The following is a 17,880-nucleotide window of genomic DNA, read 5'->3' on the forward strand; positions in this document are numbered from 1 at the left end:
AAAGACTGTACAAATACATTTCACAGTCAATTCAGGTGACATGCACTCGGGTACCCGCAGAGAGGCAGCATTGCAAGGCAACTGAGAAAGGTTACAAGAACACCGGAACTTGACCGTATTTAGTTTTTGAAAATAAAATGTTCTTTTTTTGTTTACATTTTTTTTTACCTAATTTGCCAAATAAAATTCAAATGACCACAACGAATCAAAGTTGAATAACTTGATTGTTGGTTATTTGTAGGCGAGCTGTATGCCAGTTTTCATGAGTGCAGTCCTTGCTGACTGACTAGATAGATAAGAAGCTAATAGCACATGCAATTGCATACATGCATACATTTATTTAGTCCTTTACCCACAAAAAAAAGCCAGTTTAGCTATTTATGTTTGGGAAGGCAAAATAACACATTAACGGTTTGTTCAGTATCTTCCACACTAGTCGTCCGATGTTTTATTTTGAAAATACTCTCCGGAACAACTTTACCTCCCCTTCTTCCATTGACGTCCAGTGAGGAAAGGGTAACGCGAAGACTACCAGGCGGCAGAAATGGAGAGCAGACGGATAGGGAGGAAGAACAAAAATGTTGGGGAGACATGGCGTGGCACCGAGACCAAATAGGAGGATCTCAGTCCACCAACCGGAGCCCTCTGAGGAACGAAGTCCCGGTGGAGGCGTCGAGCTAACGGTGGCCGTCCGGAGGATTCTCATTTCGCTTCGCTGTGGTCTCGGCTCGTAACCAGGAACGCGCTCAACGCTCGCGGTTGGTCACTATCTGCAGGGGACAAGTCAGCGGCGAACCACCCGGTGTCTTGACAGCAGAAGATAAATAAAAAGGTAAAGAATAAAAAAACGAGATACTTCTATTAACGGAACTATTGCTCCGTGCGGCTGTTTGTTTACACCCCGCGTTTAACGCACGAAGTTACGCAGCCGTGCCTATTGTTCGGTTCACGCACGCACGCACGCACACACACACACACAGACACACGCACACACTTCTACTCGCGTCTTTCAGCTTCGCTCGGGTCGTGGCGCAGCGGCGACGCGCGCAAACGTGGCTAAGCTAACTCTCTGTTAGCCGCTCACGCGAGGAATGTGAGCGAGGTCCAGATGGGGCTCTGCAGTAACCCAACGTTACCTGTCAAAGCCCGAAAAGACGTGTGCGCGCGCCCCCGGCTCTCCCGCGGCCGTGCCCTTAGACGCAACGCTTAGCGTAGAAAAAACAACAACAAAAACAACAACAAGATTTATGCCGAATTGACGTCCCACCACGGTGGTAAATTGGCTGCAGAATAAACGTCACTTGTCGGCGCTTTGTTCTTTTATTTGCACCAGAAAACGCTTTTGTAAACTAGTAACACAGCAGCACACAGGAAGCGATCACTTCTCAAACATGTGTCCGCTGTGTCCAATAAGTTGCTTTAAAAATAACTCACTCGCCTTTATCTGATTAGTGTCGACACCCAGCAACTGTGGGCATCATGTGACATTTATCCATGTCTCCTTTAAATAAGGGCTGCTTTTTTTTAAATAGCTCGATCAATTCTACACACGCTAACCTGATTGCAGTCGGATATTTGAACACGGTGTCACGCGATTGCATTGGTGAATAACTCCTCTTGTGCTGCTTTCAGGGAGCTCAGTATGAGTCGACATGGGTGGGAAAAGAAGAGAGCCAATGCCAGCGGTGACAATGGTTGGGCTGAACAGGTGAGTGTTTCCCCCCAGTGTCCTCATGATCACTCAGGCAGGCATCTAGAAAGGGAAAGCGTTGCTTGTGCAGTGTCGGAGAAGTGGAGCCTTAAGGTGGGTAAATGGGCACCCTAATGTGGATTTCTAAAGGCTGCCTATAAATAAAAATGAAATGCAGTGGGATAAAAGGCACGTGGTTCGTGCACACAGAGCGTCCCAATATTACTGTGAAACTAATATTGAACAGCCGTGTTCTTTTTCACACCCTGCAGTTTCATTATAACAGCTCAGAGCCTGAAGCAGATCACAAGTCGGTGTCTAGGTCGAAACTACTGACGGGCAGAGATTTAACAAGACTGGGAGAGCGGCATAGAGCCAGATACGTATATATGTACATGGATAAAAAATACTATATCTGCAGTAGTATCACCATACAGGCAAGGCAGTAAGAACTTAAGACATTATCTAATATCCGCACAGAAACATTAGCTCCTAAAATAAGTATTCATTCCTTTGCACAAGTGCCACATATTGTGCACTGGGTATGTTTATAAAATGAGCACAGTACTTATCTGTTAAAATATTGCTTGTTTGGTGACAGAGTGCATTGGAAGAAAAAGTACCTGTATCCTAATATAGAGGAAGGCCTATTCTCTTTAGCATATGAAGACATTATATATCTAGGCATTTTGTGACCATACGTATTGTTGGTGAGGTTGTTATGTACGCCAAAAAACTCCCTTCAACATGCCATTCCAGGTTTTCTGTGAGTCTGCAGTGCCAGTTGCTCTGAACGATCTTCTGAGTTGTGTCCCTGCTCTCCTCGTTTCTAGGGAGGCTACATGGCTGCCAAAGTGTCTAAGCTGGAGGAGCAGTTTAAACGTGATGCTCCCAGAGAGAAACAGAAGGACGGATCCTACTCTGACATTTTTAGTGGAGTGTCTATCTATGTCAATGGATACACAGGTAACACTATGCAACGGTGCCTCTACATTTTGACGTATCATTAGTTGTTCTGTCTTTCTTGCAATTTCATCGTCCTTACCAGTTAGGAATATGTTAATATCCATTGTTATGGTAAGAAAGACCACTTCATAATTATAGTATTTCCATAAATAAATAAAAAATCAGAAGAGCATAGAACCATATGTTGAAATTTTTCTTTCACTTTTAAGTCCTGGTTCATGCAGTATTTCTCACTGATGTATACGTTCCCTGTGGCTGTGATGTTTTGTGCAGATGTATAAGTAGGACTAGTTTGTGTTGTGTAGATTCCCAGATCACTGACATTACGGTTTATTCGAGTTTTTTGGCTCACTCCTCAGTTGTTTATCTCTTGGTATTTAGAGCCAAGTGCAGATGAGCTACGCAGATTGATGATGCTGCATGGTGGCCACTTCCATGTGTACTACTCTCGCTCCAAGACTACCCACATCATCGCCAATAACTTGCCCAACAGCAAAATTCAGGAGCTCAAAGGGGAGAAGATCATCAGGCCACAGTGGATCACTGACAGGTGTGTTCAGCTGGAGTATGCTTTGCACATCTGATTCTATATTGTAAAACAATAGTGGAAAAATCTCTTTTGTTTGCATTGTAATTTGTTGAAAACAGTGTCAAGGCTGGACATCTCCTGCCTCACCTGCAGTACCAGCTTTACACTAAACAGAACGGCCCACTCTTCCCCGGCGCTAGTCTCCGCCAGAAGTCTGACATTGCCGGGCCGAGCCATGGGCAGCTTCAGCAGAGCATCCATCAAAGACTTACTCTGCCCCAGCACAGCGTCCGGCACTCGGTACTCAACTGCAAGGAGTCCACATCCAGCTGCCAGAATAACTCCATCCCGAACTCCAGCCACAGCCCCCATCGCCAAGGCAACGACCAACCTCAGTTCGTCCAGCAAAGCTCTGCTGTTGGCTTCATTAAACACCGGCCAAGTCACATACCGTCAGCTTTCCTCAATGCAGATCCCAAACACAGGAGCCTGCACTCTGACCCAGGGCCCACAAAGCCCCAGCTGTCTGCTCTTCAAACACCTCCCACTGACCTCCAGCACCAGAGAGCTAGCCAACCACAACCTCAGAGCAACTCTTTCTGCAACGCTGCCCGCAGTGGCCACAAGGAAGTTGATTTAAAAATGTGAGAATGAAAACTTTGTTTTTAACCGAAAGGTCAGATTCTAGAGTGAGGATTGGATCTTGTTGCATAAATTCTTGTTGACTAATTTTTTTCATCTCTTAATCTCACAGAAACGGAATACTTGAGACCTCATTGGAATTGATCAGCCATTCAAAAGCGAATGAAATGCACAAGTGTGGCAAAGGAGATCCTTTCCCGCCAGTGGCGAAGGAAGCCCATCTGACAAATGGACACACTCGCCGTGTTAATGGTGCCTTAAAGCCAGAAGACCGGTCGCCTGTAACTGACAAACCTTCTGTAGAGAAGGAACTGCGTCAATGTGAAGTCAGGAGTCCCGACGATAAACCTCAGAGTCCCCCAGAACAGTTTCAGACCAAACCGGACCCGTACGAGTTCCCCCACAGTCCCCCGAAGCAATCAGACCCGGCTCCCGTCTTTCCGAAACCGTCCAACGCACATGTAGCCAACGGGCAGAGGCCCAAACCTTCCCCGCCCACCTACCACGAGGCCGCTGGTACAGGAAGCCAGCCCCATCAACCCCATCCAGTCGGTTCGGATCCCGACCAGACTCCTCTTTCGCCTGCACCCTGCGCCCTTTCACACAGTCCCATTAGACTGAACGGAAGTCACCACAATGCCTTTTCATCCGACCCCGCTTCATTTGACACAACCAGCGCGTCAGCCAAACCATCTCCTCCCGTGGAAAAGGCGTCGTCGGCATCTAAGTCGTCAGCACAGCTGCTGGCTCAGACCGGCAGTCTGATCTCCGAGTACTACTCCCACTCACGTTTGCATCAGATCTCCACGTGGAGGTCCTGCTTCTCGGAGTACGTCAATGCGCTGCACGGCAAGCGGAGTGCGGTCGGGGGGGGCTCCTTTCCTGGGAAAGAGAGGCTGAGGAAATCTGTGGCCCCGCATTCCGCAGACAGTCGAGGTAAGGAAGGAAGGAAGGGTCACTGTTGTTAACTATAACTATAAATAATTATTATTAAAGGTTCCTTTCCCAACCCGGTGAATTCTGGTCCTCTACTTTCCCACTACTATGAATGAGTATTTGGCCACAGTGTCAACTAATGAGGGAAAAAAACTAAAGAAAAACTATAACAACAAAAAAAGGATTCAACTAAACTGACTATTAAATAGAAAATCGTAATATATCATTCAAACTAACCGAAATAGTTAAACGATTCTACTTCAAATTATAAGATGTTATTATAAAGGTTGGACACCTTCTGTGTTGCGATCTCGGATATTTCCAATGTTTGTGCCTCTGCTTATTAAGAGATACCCACCGTACCTGTGTTGCATTTGTAGCCCCTTCCTGTTAAACTGGATTTCTTGGGATGAAGGGATGGGATGAATCATCTGAGGTTGTGTTCACATCTTTTTGTGATATGGGAAAACTTTTCCCCTGACCATGAGGTGTTCATTTGTGTGGTCAGGCACGTCATCGCCTGCTAGTGTCAAATCCTGTGTTCTCCATGTGGACATGGACTGTTTCTTTGTGTCCGTTGGGATCCGATACAGACCCGAGCTCAAAGGTGAGCTGCATTTCTTTTCCTCTTTGAAATATTGTGCTGCCTGTGACCTTTAACACGGGGACCTGCTACACAGAACAGCCCCTCACTGCTAGTTCACGGCCGTCTTGCAGGGAAGCCTGTGGCTGTGACCAGTAACCGTGGACACGAGAGCGTGCCCCTGAGGCCTGGAGCCCGACCTCAGCTGGAGCTGCAGTACTACCAGAGGAAATGCACTCACCCAAACCCTGGTGAGCTCTTCCTGCCTCACCTCTCTTCCATGAAGGATCTTGCCCTTTACTTTCACACCAGCTATGTGTGTCTCCCCAATCTATCCCTGTACTTATCTTACTTTAATTGTTAAATGCCTGACCTGACTTTTCAGATGAGGATCTCCACAGATCTCCTCCACAAGAGAGTCCTGAGCGCCATGCTAACGGAGTGGAGCAAGACGCAGCCACTCTCTCAATGGCGGAGATTGCATCGTGCAGTTATGAAGCCAGGTGAGATGAAAACCGCACCCGCGTTTGGAGATTTCTATTAAAATGCACAAATATCTGATTCTAATTCTAACCTCATTGGTCGTCTCTCATAGGAAGGCGGGTGTGAAGAACGGGATGTTTTTTGGCAAAGCTAAACAGCTGTGTCCCTCTCTGCAGTCCGTCCCGTATGATTTTGAGGCTTACAAAGAGGTGGCCATCACCATGTACGAGACTCTGGCAGGGTAAGAAGAGGTACCTGGTCAATGTCTCGCTTCCTTCCCTGTCGCTTGCTCACTAAGCAAACTCACCTTCTTTTTTGTTTTGTTCTTTGCAGTTACACCCACGACATCGAAGCTCTGAGCTGCGACGAAGTGTTGATAGACGGTTCGGCTCTGCTTGCTGAGTTGAGCATCAACCCAGAAGATCTGGCCAGTGTGATCAGAGCAGAGATCAAGCATAAAACGGGATGCTGTGCTTCAGTGGGCATGGGTGAGTTGATGTTTGTCTCATGTAAAATGCATCAAGACAGCGATACTGTTTTAAATCAACTGCCCATGTGTTCAGGGTCCAACATCCTGTTGGCTCGCCTTGCCACCCGTAAGGCCAAGCCAGACGGGCAATACCTCCTAAAGTCTGAAGAGGTGGATGATTTTATCAGGGACCTGCCAGTGACCAGCCTTCCAGGTAGCCACAGTGCCACCTGCTGTTCATGTCCTTGAGTCTTTCAGCTGTCTCGGGGTAATTAATTGATCGCTTGTCAATTCCTTTTTTGGAGGCGTCGGGCCTGTTATGGGCAGAAAACTTGCTGTTATGGGTGTGAGGTCATGCGGTGACCTCCAACAGGTGTCTCTGTCTCAGCTGCAAAAGAAGTTCGGCGCCCGGACCGGACAGACCTTGTTCCGCTTCTGCCGCGGCCTGGACGACCGCCCCGTCCGCTACGAAAAGGAAAGGAAGTCCGTCTCAGCTGAGATGAACTACAACATTCGCTTCACTGAGGTTCGACTCCCATTCCATCGGGTCCTTCTCCTCTGCATTTATTTCCAGCTTATCTCTCACTAGACCCCCCCCTCGAACATATGTTGACTAGGTTGATGAGGCTGAGTCTTTCCTGACTAACCTGTCCATGGAGGTGCAAAAGCGTTTACAAGAAGCGGGGCTGCGGGGTCGCAGAGTTACCCTCAAGGTCATGGTTCGCAAGGTCGGAGCGCCACTGGAGTCGGCCAAATACGGGGGTCATGGCATATGTGATAACCTCGCCAAGTAAGTCTGGGATCTTCATCGGTGGACGCCACCGAGTGTTGGTAATGTCATCCCCGCTTTGCCTATCCATGTCACGGCCTGTGTTTAGACTCATTGTCTCTCCGTCTCCGTCAGGACTGTGATGCTCGCTCAGTCCACCGACAGCGGTCGGCTGATCGCCACTGCTGTCATCAAGCTGTTCCACGCCATGAAGTTGCAGGTCGAGGACGTGAGAGGAGTCGGCATCCAGGTTCAGCTCCTCGATGGACATCCGTCCGTCACGCCGAACTCTGCAGGCCCCGGGACACGCTCCGTCAAAGAGATGCTGCTCGGCCGGGGATTATGTGCGAGATCCAGCGAAAGCGGTTTGTGCAAAGTCTTTTTTTTTTTTTACTATAGTCTCTTTTCAGTTCTTAAGATCATTTAAAAAAACGCACGTCGGGACAATGTTTCGTCAACCACAGGCCCTTCAGCTGTCCCCTCGGCACGTCCTCTGTCCTCCCCCGAGCCGGTCCCAGGTACGAGCAGAGACCTGCAGCCGTGCAGGCAGACTCCAAAACATTCCCGAGCACGTCTCAACTTCAGTATCGAGGTGCCCTCCCCCTCACAGGTAAAGGCTCCAAAGGAAACCTCTGATTGATTTTGAAGCGAGTGCAGAAAAGTCTGGGTTGTTTTCAACATCTTGTGTTTCTCCGTGATGCCCAAGGTGGATCGCTCTGTGTTGGAGGCGTTGCCCGCCGAGCTGAGGGAACAAGTGGAGCGGTCGTGGAGGGATCGTGACGGGAGAACGAGTAACCATCAGTTTCCCGGTGCACGGCCCTCTGCTCCTCTTCCTCAGGCTCCCTCTTCTAAGTCTCTTCCCACCTCGCCTCTTTCTCCTCCTACGCCAGGTGGTGCACCATACGCTCCACCTGCGGGCACGCTCGTTCTGCAGATCCCAAACCAGCCAGACAGTCTGGGAATTGTACTGGAGCTTCCAAACTTCTCGCAGGTGGGGAAGCAACCGATTTGGGATTCTGCCCTTTTGTCAGCGAAATTTTGTCAAAAGGAAAAGTTATCAATAAATGTAACCCTTATAAGGAAGGCATTGGAATGTCAAATGCTGCTCTTTAAATGTGCATTTTTACCCATTTATCTAAAGCGGATTTCATTAATTGTGACAAGCTATCCTTTGTCCCTCGTCTTTTTGTCCGCAGGTTGATCCGGACGTATTTGCTGCCCTTCCCAAAGAGCTTCAAGCCGAACTGAAGTCTGCCTACAACCGTGTAACAAATGTCCAGCCTCAGGGGAACATATGTAAGCCTCCAGGTGGTTTTGTTTGGAATGAGTTTGGCCTTTTCTTTCTGCTATTGTTAGCATTCATCTTCTCTTCATCTCATGTTTTCCCCCTTGATTTCTCAGCAGGGGAGCAGACGAATCCATTGTTGCAGCTGAAACAGCCGGCAGTCGGTATTGGTCGAGTGAAGCGACGCTACAAGAGAAAAAATGCAGTGAGCCCTGTTAAAAAAGGTCCTTCGCCTGTGAAGAGGCATCACACGATCAACAGTCCGAGAAAAGCGCTACAACCTCCTATGAAATCACGAGAACCGATAAACGCGTTAAAGGTGAGCCAATGGACAGTTTCACACATGAATACGTGGGGCAGAATGGGACGGTGGAGAATTCCCACTAGTGTGTCCAGCTGACACCTGTTTTCCCTTTTCAGACTGAAAACGGTCCCTGTACATCGACCTCAATACCAGAAGTCCCACAGACCTGTTCCAAATTCATCCCTCGTCCCGCTCCAGTGTTGGCCGGAGCCTATGACCTGACAGACATTAAAACACTCCTTCGGGAATGGGTCACCACCATAACAGGTGAACAGTGAAGAACATCTCTGTGTTGATCAGTCAACCGGTGCAGTTCTATAGGCCGTTATGAATGTACTCTTTTCTGTTTTAGAACCAATGGAGGAGGACATCCTGCAGGTGTTGCAATACTGCACTGATCTCATTGAGGATAAAGATCTGGAGAAGTTGGATTTAATTATAAAATATATGAAAAGGTACTGAACAGTTAAACCTCCCTCCAATCCTCCGTGTCCACCGCCCCTCTCTTACTTCTTTGACTCCTCATGTTGCCCTCTCTCTGCAGGCTCATGCAGAGGGCGGTCGAGTCGGTTTGGAGTATGGCCTTCGACTTCATCCTCGACAACGTGCAGGTGGTGGTGCAGCAGACTTACGGCAGCACTCTGAAGGTAGCGTGAGGGAGGACGGAGTACTGCCTTCACTGCGTGCTACCACCACTCTTGTTTTGCCACTTTCACAAGGTCATCTGCAGTACAAAGTATGACCTCTAAATGATGATTCTCCTCCTTTGAAACGTAAGGTTCTCGGTGGCCTCCTGAGAATGAGACGCACATTGACAACTTCACACACAATATGAGAAAGTGTTAAACAAGCCACGACAGTATTTTAATTTGTACAGTTCACTATTTCCCCTACTTGCTCTTTTAAAGGGACAAGTAAAAAAACTCAAAGGCAGTAAATGAATCGACTCACCAAAACTCGGGATAATTGTAGCTTTTTGCAAAATCATAATTGTAATTCTTTTCAAAATAAATGTGAAATTTTATATAAGATTTTTACAGGCAGTGCTGAACTTTCTTAAACAAGACCTACCTTTTACAAGATTTCAAATCCCTATCTTGTGTGTGTTTCCTCTGACAGCAGTTGAGTCCTATGTGGACCTATGGTTTGAATAATGTTACAGTAGCACATACGGAGATATTTGTTTTCACTCGTACAGTTGAGTCAGTCTAGGTTTCAAAGAATCACTGGCTGATAAACAATCATCATGTTTAAAGCACCTTTTTAGAAGTATTACAATTAGGTAGTGCTGTAGCACTCCTAAGACATTAGACTTTATCATACAAGAAATTGTATCAACAGAATATATAATTTTTCATTAATTTTTCTTTGAAGGTCTACGCCACTAACCATTTTAAATATGGTCTGCTGCATTCAGCAGTATCTTTATTTTTCTGGTCTCTTGCAAAGAAAAGTGCCAAACCTTGTTAATAATGTTTTTAAAAGACAAATTTGAAAAGAAGATGTAAGTGGAGGGTGTACTTCTTGTATTGTTTACACGTAGTGAATTCTTAGTAACCGTCTTAAATTGTAAAATCTTCTCGCGCTGTAATTGTTTGTAGGTGTTCCAACACGGAAATGTGAAGCCGGCCAAAGCTCTTCATGTGAGGTTCACTGTTGATTCTCAGTAGCACTCTGACTTTGATGTGGACAGGGGTTATGGCAATCAATGAGTAGCCTATGCAGTTGTTTTTTCACAAGCAAGTGAGAGGTCTCTTCAAGATAATGTAACATTTCATACAGCCTTTGTACCTGGAGTAAATCTTTTTCTAGTGTGTTTACCCATTTTACAGACCTGAATATTTCAATAATTCTGGATTTGTAGAGGACTAGGTGACCGTATTTTATAACTCAACGTATGTACGTGTGTACTTTAAACAATGGGGATATTTTTACTTCTTATGACTCTTATCATTGTATTTCTGTCAAGTTAACTCTCATGATTGGTGATAAGTAGCACTCAGCAGATGCGGCTGGCTGGCTGGCTTGTGATCTCCCCAACCAAGGCATGGTGTGTGCGGTGGAAAAGTTTGTTTAAAGCAGTTTCCCCTATATGCAAACCAAAATCAATCATTATGGTCATCAGTCATTGTTTTCAACTTATTGAAATGAATGTAATTCAAAATGGGCAAGTCTACATTCACTTCGAAGATGTTTGCTTCTCTTCACATGTTCTATCGCTCTAGAAGTTAAAATTAGCCAGTCTTGTCTTTTATAAACTGGCTTGTGCCTGAAGACCCGAAGCTGTGAACTTGTTTGTAAGTTTTCTAAATCTTGGTAATAAACCGTAAACTATGTATTATTTCATGTGTCTGTTTTTGTTTTAAAGTTACAAACAGTATAGGAGGGGTTTCCAATGAAAGTCACACTGGTTTTGAAACTAATGAAGGGGAAATTACATTGAATCGAGTAAGGTGGTTCAGTCATAGTATCTCACAATGAGATGCTACCATATGAGATTATAATTCTAAAGAATTAAAGGATATTTATTTTTTCATCACAGTGGCGAAAATGGGCTTCCGTAAATTTGAGATTCGATCCTTACAATAAAACATTAAAGCCATAGTGGACAGAATACTTTTAAAGATATATTTTTGCAACTAAAAGTCGAAAAAATGCTCAACGTTCATTTAAGAAGTACCCGGATGTGGTTCGACGTCAGAATAGGCCTGCAGTGACGTAACATCCGTTAAAACTGTTATTGCTTTTCGCGCAACAACTGAAGTGTCTGCGTGTTCTATCCGGTAAGAATATTCTGTTTCTGATCTTAAATTACCATATCTAACTTTAATATAACACGTTATTCAAGTTTATGATCTCACGCATGAGTCACGTGCTTGTCTTTGTGAGCGAGCAACTCTTATGTGACGTCCATCGCACTCACATAACGTTAGCAAACGTCAGCTAGCTTAGCAGGCTAATGCAACGTTAGTATTGTCTGGCCACATTTTTCGATGCTTGCTTGCAAAAATTACCCCGTAAGCTATTTACATTACCCACGTTGACTGGCGTTATATAACTGAATGAAAATCAATCTTTAATGTGTCGGACAGAGAATTAGACTAACATAGTCAAATACGTTTACGCAGCTAGGCTAATGCTAACCAACAACCGGCTAAAAGAAGGTGTGCCATAATGTCACCAAGGCTTTGTGTCCACCGTTACTGCGCTGTTCAGTTAGACAGCTTTCGGGCTGACAAAAACACGTAAAGTTAAATTAACATCAATTCACACTAGTGATGTTCACAGCAGCCTCGAGTAGATGCGTATGGTCAATGTTGGTGTTGTTGCCAACCATGCATTCCCAATGAATGAAGTACACCTAGTTGCATCTTAAATGAATGCACCAACCCAGAAATAGACACTCCATACATGATGGACATTTGCCCAACCCGTCTATAATCAATAGCCTATTCGAAACATATATTAGTGTGACACAATATCATTCACATCATTGCAAACTACTTACTCCAAAATGGATCTTTCCAAATGGATTATATTTGACCAGTACGCCTTTAAGAAGTAAACCAAAGCTTAACATTATACAGGAGGATTTAATGCTGATCAGCATTAGTTTCAGCAGAGTGAACAGAACCTAATGAACTGGCTACTGAGTGTACAGTTTCCCCTTTTCACAGGGATATTTGTATCTCAACTGATGTCTTTTTTTGGTTTACATTTTGTGTCCTTAACCCTCTCAGATCCAGAGAAAGTTTCACTTGTAGCAGGTAACCATGGCCAACCAAACAATGGACATCTTATCAATGGTTTTGGAGCAATCGGCCAAGCTGGTGGAGGAGAAGGTGGATGCACATTTGAGCAAACTGAATGAAATGGATGAAGATGATTTGGACAGACTGAAGGAGAAGCGATTAGAGGCACTTAAAAAAGCTCAGAAACAAAAGCAGGTGTGTGGGTTGTTTTCCTTGAAATGTTTTTATAGTCTGTGTTAATCATCCTTTTAGGTAATGTAATTACATCAAAGGTGACATTTATATCAGAGACCTCTGGAAATTATAATAAAGCTTTTTTTATATTCTGTATAATTCAATATGTTGGCCTATTGAGAGTGATACATATTTGTTTTTACCATGTGACAACATGATTCAGAATGATGTAACTTTATTGAAGTGGTCTGAGGATTTTGGGAGTTTTGTAGACTCTAAACTAACTAAATCATTTTTTTTCATCTGCCACGTTATTACAGTGGCACCTCAGCGGAAATCCTTTTAGTCTAAATAACCGCAGACACCTATAAATTAAAACCATTTCTGTAGTGAATAGTTTAGTAAAAGTATTTTAATTTCATATAAAAACCATTGTCAGAAGCTGCGGGTTGTTTGGAAGTCTTGACTTGTCTATACATCAGGAGTAAAAGTGGAACTTTATTGTGAAAATAGTTGATCCACCCATCCCGGATCAGCCAACAATAAGACATGGCTTCATTGTTCATGAATATAGTAACCAGCTTCATTGTTCTGCTACTCACCCAAGTTCTATTCTTTTTAGGAGTGGTTGACTAAAGGCCACGGAGAGTACAGGGAAATCGCGAGTGAGAAAGACTTTTTCAGCGAGGTCAAGGAAAGCAAGAATGTCGTCTGCCACTTCTACAAAAATTCCACCTTCAGGTAATTACATTGTATTTATTTATGGTAGTGACAGACACAGGTGTAGGAGGGTGAAGTATGTGAAAAGCTCCATGAGGCAAATCTGTGATATTTGTTTATATCGACAGAAATGATTAACCCTTTTGGTTAGTTGAAAATGCAAAACATTCACTAGATGCTGCTTCTAAAATGGGAAGTATGCATTTCTTTCTTACTTTCATTTCAATGCTCTCTGTTGCCCTTGTAGCAAACAGCTGAGTATTGCTTGTACGGCTGAAAGTGAGTCAAACTCGTCAGCTTTGGTCCTGCATTTGGGGCACCGGATAATGACTCTTTTACCGTGGTGGTGCACATGCACAAACCATTATGTTCCAAATAATAAATCAGCAATGTACATCTTAAGTTGCTGCATGAAATCTGGCCACTTTTAATAATACATTTGACACCCAGGAGACAGTGAAGTACCTCCAGAAAACTGCTTCAAATTCCATGAAACTAGAGCACCATGTCATTTTATCGCTGAACTTGTCCTTCTGTCCCCTACATGTAGATGTAAGATCCTTGACAAACACTTGGCCATCTTGGCAAAGAAGCACGTTGAGACCAAATTCATCAAACTGGATGTGGAGAAGGCCCCCTTTCTGACGGATAGGCTGCGGATCAAGGTTATTCCCACGCTGGCTTTGCTTTTAGACGGAAAGACGAAGGACTACGTGGTTGGATTCTCTGACCTGGGAAACACTGACGAGTTTCCTACAGAGATGCTTGAATGGAGACTTGGCTGTGCAGATGTTATCAACTACAGGTGAGACTTGCAGTGGACTCCCACCGGCACTTTTTAGGCATCATTGCTGTAGGATTGCAACAGTGAAGCGATGAAAACATCGCATTTTTAACATCTTTTCTTTTCTGTTCTAGTGGTAACCTGATGGAACCTCCTACAATGGGACAGAGATCCGGCACAAAGTTCACAAAAGTGGAGAAGAAAACCATCAGAGGGGGAACTTATGACTCAGATTCTGATTCTGGAGATGACTGAAGTGCAGCTATATATTTGTGTGATTTTAATTTCGGGCTACCACTTTAACAAAAAAAATACTACAAAAAAATAAGCCCACTATCTCAACTCCAAAAATTCACTTTTGGAATGTTCTCAAATTTACTTTTGTTGTTGGCATTGGAATAGCATAACAAAAGAACCGATTAGCTGTATTGATAAAAGTGATATACAGTGGTATGAAAAAGATTGGGCACCCCTGATCATTTAAGATTTTCCTTTATGTTTCATTGGTTGTTCGGAACAGCAATTTCAATTAAATAAATCATATAGCAGACAAACAGTGATATTTAAGAAGTGAAATGAAGTTTATAGGATTTACAGAAAGTGTTCTTTTGTTATGGAGTTGAGATAGTGGGCTATCATATTCAATTGAGCAAATTATCAGAGGTGCCCAAACTTTTTCATAACACTGTACCATCCCATTATTCTTTTTTTTAAATTTAGGCTTGTTTGATGAATTGTTTGTGACCATGAGCTAGAGCAGTGATTCTCAACTGGTGGGTTGCAGGCCATTGCATGGGAAAATAAAAATTATAATAAAACACAAAAAAAATTCATCCTGTTATTTTATTTTGAAGCGTGTCGTTTTTTTCGCCAGGTCTGTGTTTTTACAGCCGGAACAGATTTTAAGCGTGCATTCCTTTGTGCAAGGTCGTCATAATTGGACAACATGGACGTCTCTAATGTGTAGTCAAGCATTTCTCGACACCAATAAGCTTTGTCAACTTACCCTTTTCAGCTGAATTTGGCCATGAATTGCTCTGTACTTATGTTTAATTTTCCTTTGTTAGTTCGGAATAAATACCTTATCACAAACGAGCATGAAATACTTTTGATTACCACCACAGGTATATATATTTTTACATAATATTTACTTAAGTTTGACGTAATAAAATGAATTGCTAAATTGTTGTCCTTTTTTGTATAGAATCCAGCATATTGCGTTCTAGTCGGTGACGTGGATGATAGCAGTACCAAATATTTCCTCAATGCAACCCAACTCCATTTCCTGTTCAGACCCCTTTTTTGTAAAACAATTATTCTGAATACAGCCCAGCACAAATGGAGATAATATGAATTAACTTTAAACAGAAGTAAAAGGTCAATGAGGCAGATTTAAATTCACAGACCGCCCACATGCGGCAACTTACAGCACCAAATCATTACATTACATGTCATTTAGCTGACACTTTTATCCAAAGCGACTTACATTGCATTATAACCCATGCGTTACATTTTGCCTGGGGAGCAATTTGGGGTTAGGTGTCTTGCTCAGGGACACTTCGACATGGGACATGGAGCAGCCGTGTTGCACCAACCTTGCAGCTCCGAGCGCATCACACTACTCCATGCACCACCATCGCACTACCATCTTGACTAGCTGGTTTTCTCCAGATCCTCTGGTTTCCTCCCACTGTCCCAATGACATGCAGGTACCCCTCCCAATAGAAACCTCTAAACCTCCGGGGGGTTCTTTTAAGTCTATACAATAAGCAGCTGTGTAGGAATAGCAATCTACATTCCTATGGAGGTCTAAGTTTTAGGAGTCTAATTTGTTTTCAGAACCCATTCAAGACAAATAACAAATAAGTTTTCTGTATTTAAACCAAAACAGGGAGTTATGGAGCAGAAGGATTTTAATTGCACGTATGATCAACTTGAATTGTAATTAATATGAATGAATGTGGCGCTACGGTTCAATGGCCTTGGGCTCTACAGGATGGAGGAGGCGACGGACTATCAACTCTCCTTTGCTGTTGATGTAGGTGTCACCCATGTCCTGCTCGGCAGGGAGTCCAGAGGGTGTCTTCAGCGGCTGGATCCTTAATTAATGAGACGATAAGAGGGACAGTCTCTTGAAATGACCCCACAAGTAACTTCATTAAGTATTTATAAAAACCTCTGCATCTGTTCCATCACAAGGTTTGCTTTGGCTGCATTCTTTAATTAGCAGAAACTTGAGGTTTATAGTTTTAGGCAGACGCCTCACATTAATCTTACCTGACGAGGTGCTTGACAAACTTCAGTTGGCTATTGACTGCAGGTGTATTTTTGTGAATTACAGGTGTGTGTGCCTAAATACATGACAAAGACAACAGAATAACATCTTAGTGTTACAAGTTAGAAATTGCTTATTTTCTTCAATACATTTTTTAATAATGCTCTTCATGCCTTTATAGTAGACAGATGCTGTATCAGCTCGAAGGGGTAAGAGCACAGCTAATATTTTTGGAGATCATCCCTTCAGACTGCCCCATTTATCTAAATAAAAGAGCTTTCTTTGTTGTTGTTTTTTAAGAGAACAAGACGAAGCTGTCTTACCTTTCCAAGCCCAAGGTGTTTCACAATTTCTTTCTCCCAATACGGTCTTCGCATCACACTTTTGACTCGCGTCACGATGTGCAGTTTATGAGGTTGGTCTGGATCCCCCCCATATTTCTCATGTTCTTTTGATCTCTCCTCAAACAGCTGTGAAGAAGGACACGGGACCTTTGAACATTGCCAACTTAATCATTTAGAAGAGCCCAATAAAGCAGCATCATTATCACCACCAGGTCTGGATTAGTTTGTTAGGGGCCTTTTCTCCCCTGGGCACGGTTTTAAGATGCTTACCTCTTTTGGGATTCTTGCTTTGGTGAACCGGCTGCGTGCTGGAACAAACCGTGGGCAGGGTGAAAAAAGTGACGCTTCTGCCAAGATCTGCAAACACACACAAACCGTAAGCGATGAGATGTATACTAGCATAGGCTGATTTCTTTTCTGGTATGGGAACCCACAAATATAGTATCTCAAAAAGTTAAAGGGATTTGAAAGAATACGTTTAGAACATTTAGAGAGACCCTACAATTTAGGAGTAGTGTCTCCTGAAACAATTAGCTATACGTGATTCTTTCTCCCAAACGGTCTGATCATATGTACCTGTATTTTCAGTCGAATGCTCTTTGGGAAGTGCTCAATTAATCATAAAATAGCTAAATGTGCAACTTTGAGCATAGCAACGGTTTAGAAGACTCGTCTTGTAATATCACACAATTAGAGACAAAGAAACGGATTTCTCACTTTTAAATACATCATACCTTCGTAGTATTGGCTTTGAAGGGTGCGGAATGCAGAACACGTTACATGAATCCGCACTGAACCGCTTGAAACGTCAAAAATATCGTGTGATGTTCTTACCTTGACTGGGAGAGCGCTCAAACCGCGACAGACACCTGACATGTTGTATTACTTATTCGGTATAATCACCAAACACAAAAAAAACCTTACGTTACAGTCATGCACGCCAAGGTTAAAGTTGACGTACAGCCCCGCTGCTGCCCAATAAGAGGCGTTATGAACACGAACACGAACGCAATTACATTAACATAATATTCCCCAAATTTACACGAATATGATTAACCTTAGCATCATTTTAGCCTAAAAACTGAAAACAAACAAACATTAGAATCACGGCAGCGTCGTCTCCCCGTGTCGCTACACCGGAAGCGTTAGGGAGTAACATTGAAATGTCACCGACA

At 43.7% G+C, this 17,880-nt stretch overlaps 3 protein-coding genes across 4 annotated transcripts; 2 read left to right on the plus strand and 1 right to left on the minus strand.

The window, feature by feature from the left end:
- The first annotated feature begins 509 nt into the window (after nt 1-509).
- rev1 (REV1 DNA directed polymerase) lies at nt 510-10,992 on the plus strand. 2 transcript variants are annotated; one of them, XM_037488871.2, is made up of 22 exons: nt 510-832; nt 1,633-1,708; nt 2,524-2,656; nt 3,038-3,206; nt 3,305-3,829; nt 3,940-4,763; nt 5,272-5,370; nt 5,481-5,597; nt 5,732-5,849; nt 5,942-6,070; nt 6,163-6,317; nt 6,393-6,512; nt 6,604-6,824; nt 6,916-7,088; nt 7,203-7,432; nt 7,532-7,677; nt 7,774-8,058; nt 8,264-8,363; nt 8,469-8,671; nt 8,773-8,923; nt 9,009-9,111; nt 9,201-10,992. In XM_037488871.2, exons 2-22 carry the CDS (start codon nt 1,643-1,645, stop codon nt 9,310-9,312), a joined length of 4,179 nt encoding a protein of 1,392 aa, XP_037344768.2. In that variant the 5' UTR covers nt 510-832; nt 1,633-1,642; the 3' UTR covers nt 9,313-10,992. The 2 variants fall into 2 exon arrangements, with proteins under 2 accessions (XP_037344768.2, XP_037344769.2); XM_037488872.2 differs by having other exon boundaries at nt 8,472-8,671.
- A 352-nt stretch (nt 10,993-11,344) lies between these two features.
- On the plus strand, nt 11,345-14,927 carry txndc9 (thioredoxin domain containing 9). Its single transcript, XM_037489321.2, has 5 exons — nt 11,345-11,439; nt 12,397-12,603; nt 13,205-13,323; nt 13,853-14,107; nt 14,221-14,927. The coding sequence occupies exons 2-5, from the start codon at nt 12,430-12,432 to the stop codon at nt 14,339-14,341; spliced, it is 669 nt and encodes a 222-aa protein (XP_037345218.1). The 5' UTR covers nt 11,345-11,439; nt 12,397-12,429; the 3' UTR covers nt 14,342-14,927.
- A 32-nt stretch (nt 14,928-14,959) lies between these two features.
- On the minus strand, nt 14,960-17,864 carry mrpl30 (mitochondrial ribosomal protein L30). Its single transcript, XM_037489322.2, has 5 exons — nt 17,540-17,864; nt 16,976-17,062; nt 16,685-16,831; nt 16,364-16,437; nt 14,960-16,185 (listed from the first exon to the last, which is right to left on the minus strand). Exons 1-5 carry the CDS (start codon nt 17,579-17,581, stop codon nt 16,053-16,055), a joined length of 483 nt encoding a protein of 160 aa, XP_037345219.1. The 5' UTR covers nt 17,582-17,864; the 3' UTR covers nt 14,960-16,052.
- Nucleotides 17,865-17,880: the final 16 nt, after the last annotated feature.

This window comes from Pungitius pungitius, chromosome 10, assembly GCF_949316345.1.
Source record: "Pungitius pungitius chromosome 10, fPunPun2.1, whole genome shotgun sequence".
In the NCBI taxonomy this organism is placed as follows: Eukaryota; Metazoa; Chordata; class Actinopteri; order Perciformes; family Gasterosteidae; genus Pungitius; species Pungitius pungitius.

Excerpts from the sequence above, each read along its gene's own strand:
- rev1 (XM_037488871.2), top strand. The coding sequence starts at position 1,643 with ATGAGTCGACATGGGTGGGAAAAGAAGAGAGCCAATGCCAGCGGTGAC. Across the intron at positions 2,657-3,037 it reads CTATGTCAATGGATACACAG|AGCCAAGTGCAGATGAGCTA; the intron begins GTAACACTATGC and ends CTTGGTATTTAG. Across the intron at positions 6,318-6,392 it reads CTGTGCTTCAGTGGGCATGG|GGTCCAACATCCTGTTGGCT; the intron begins GTGAGTTGATGT and ends CCATGTGTTCAG.
- txndc9 (XM_037489321.2), top strand. The coding sequence starts at position 12,430 with ATGGCCAACCAAACAATGGACATCTTATCAATGGTTTTGGAGCAATCG. Across the intron at positions 13,324-13,852 it reads TACAAAAATTCCACCTTCAG|ATGTAAGATCCTTGACAAAC; the intron begins GTAATTACATTG and ends CCCTACATGTAG. Across the intron at positions 14,108-14,220 it reads GCAGATGTTATCAACTACAG|TGGTAACCTGATGGAACCTC; the intron begins GTGAGACTTGCA and ends TTTCTGTTCTAG.
- mrpl30 (XM_037489322.2), bottom strand. The coding sequence starts at position 17,581 with ATGTCAGGTGTCTGTCGCGGTTTGAGCGCTCTCCCAGTCAAG. Across the intron at positions 17,063-17,539 it reads TGAGCGCTCTCCCAGTCAAG|ATCTTGGCAGAAGCGTCACT; the intron begins GTAAGAACATCA and ends GTGTGTTTGCAG. Across the intron at positions 16,438-16,684 it reads AACACCTTGGGCTTGGAAAG|GCACACACACCTGTAATTCA; the intron begins GTAAGACAGCTT and ends TCATGTATTTAG.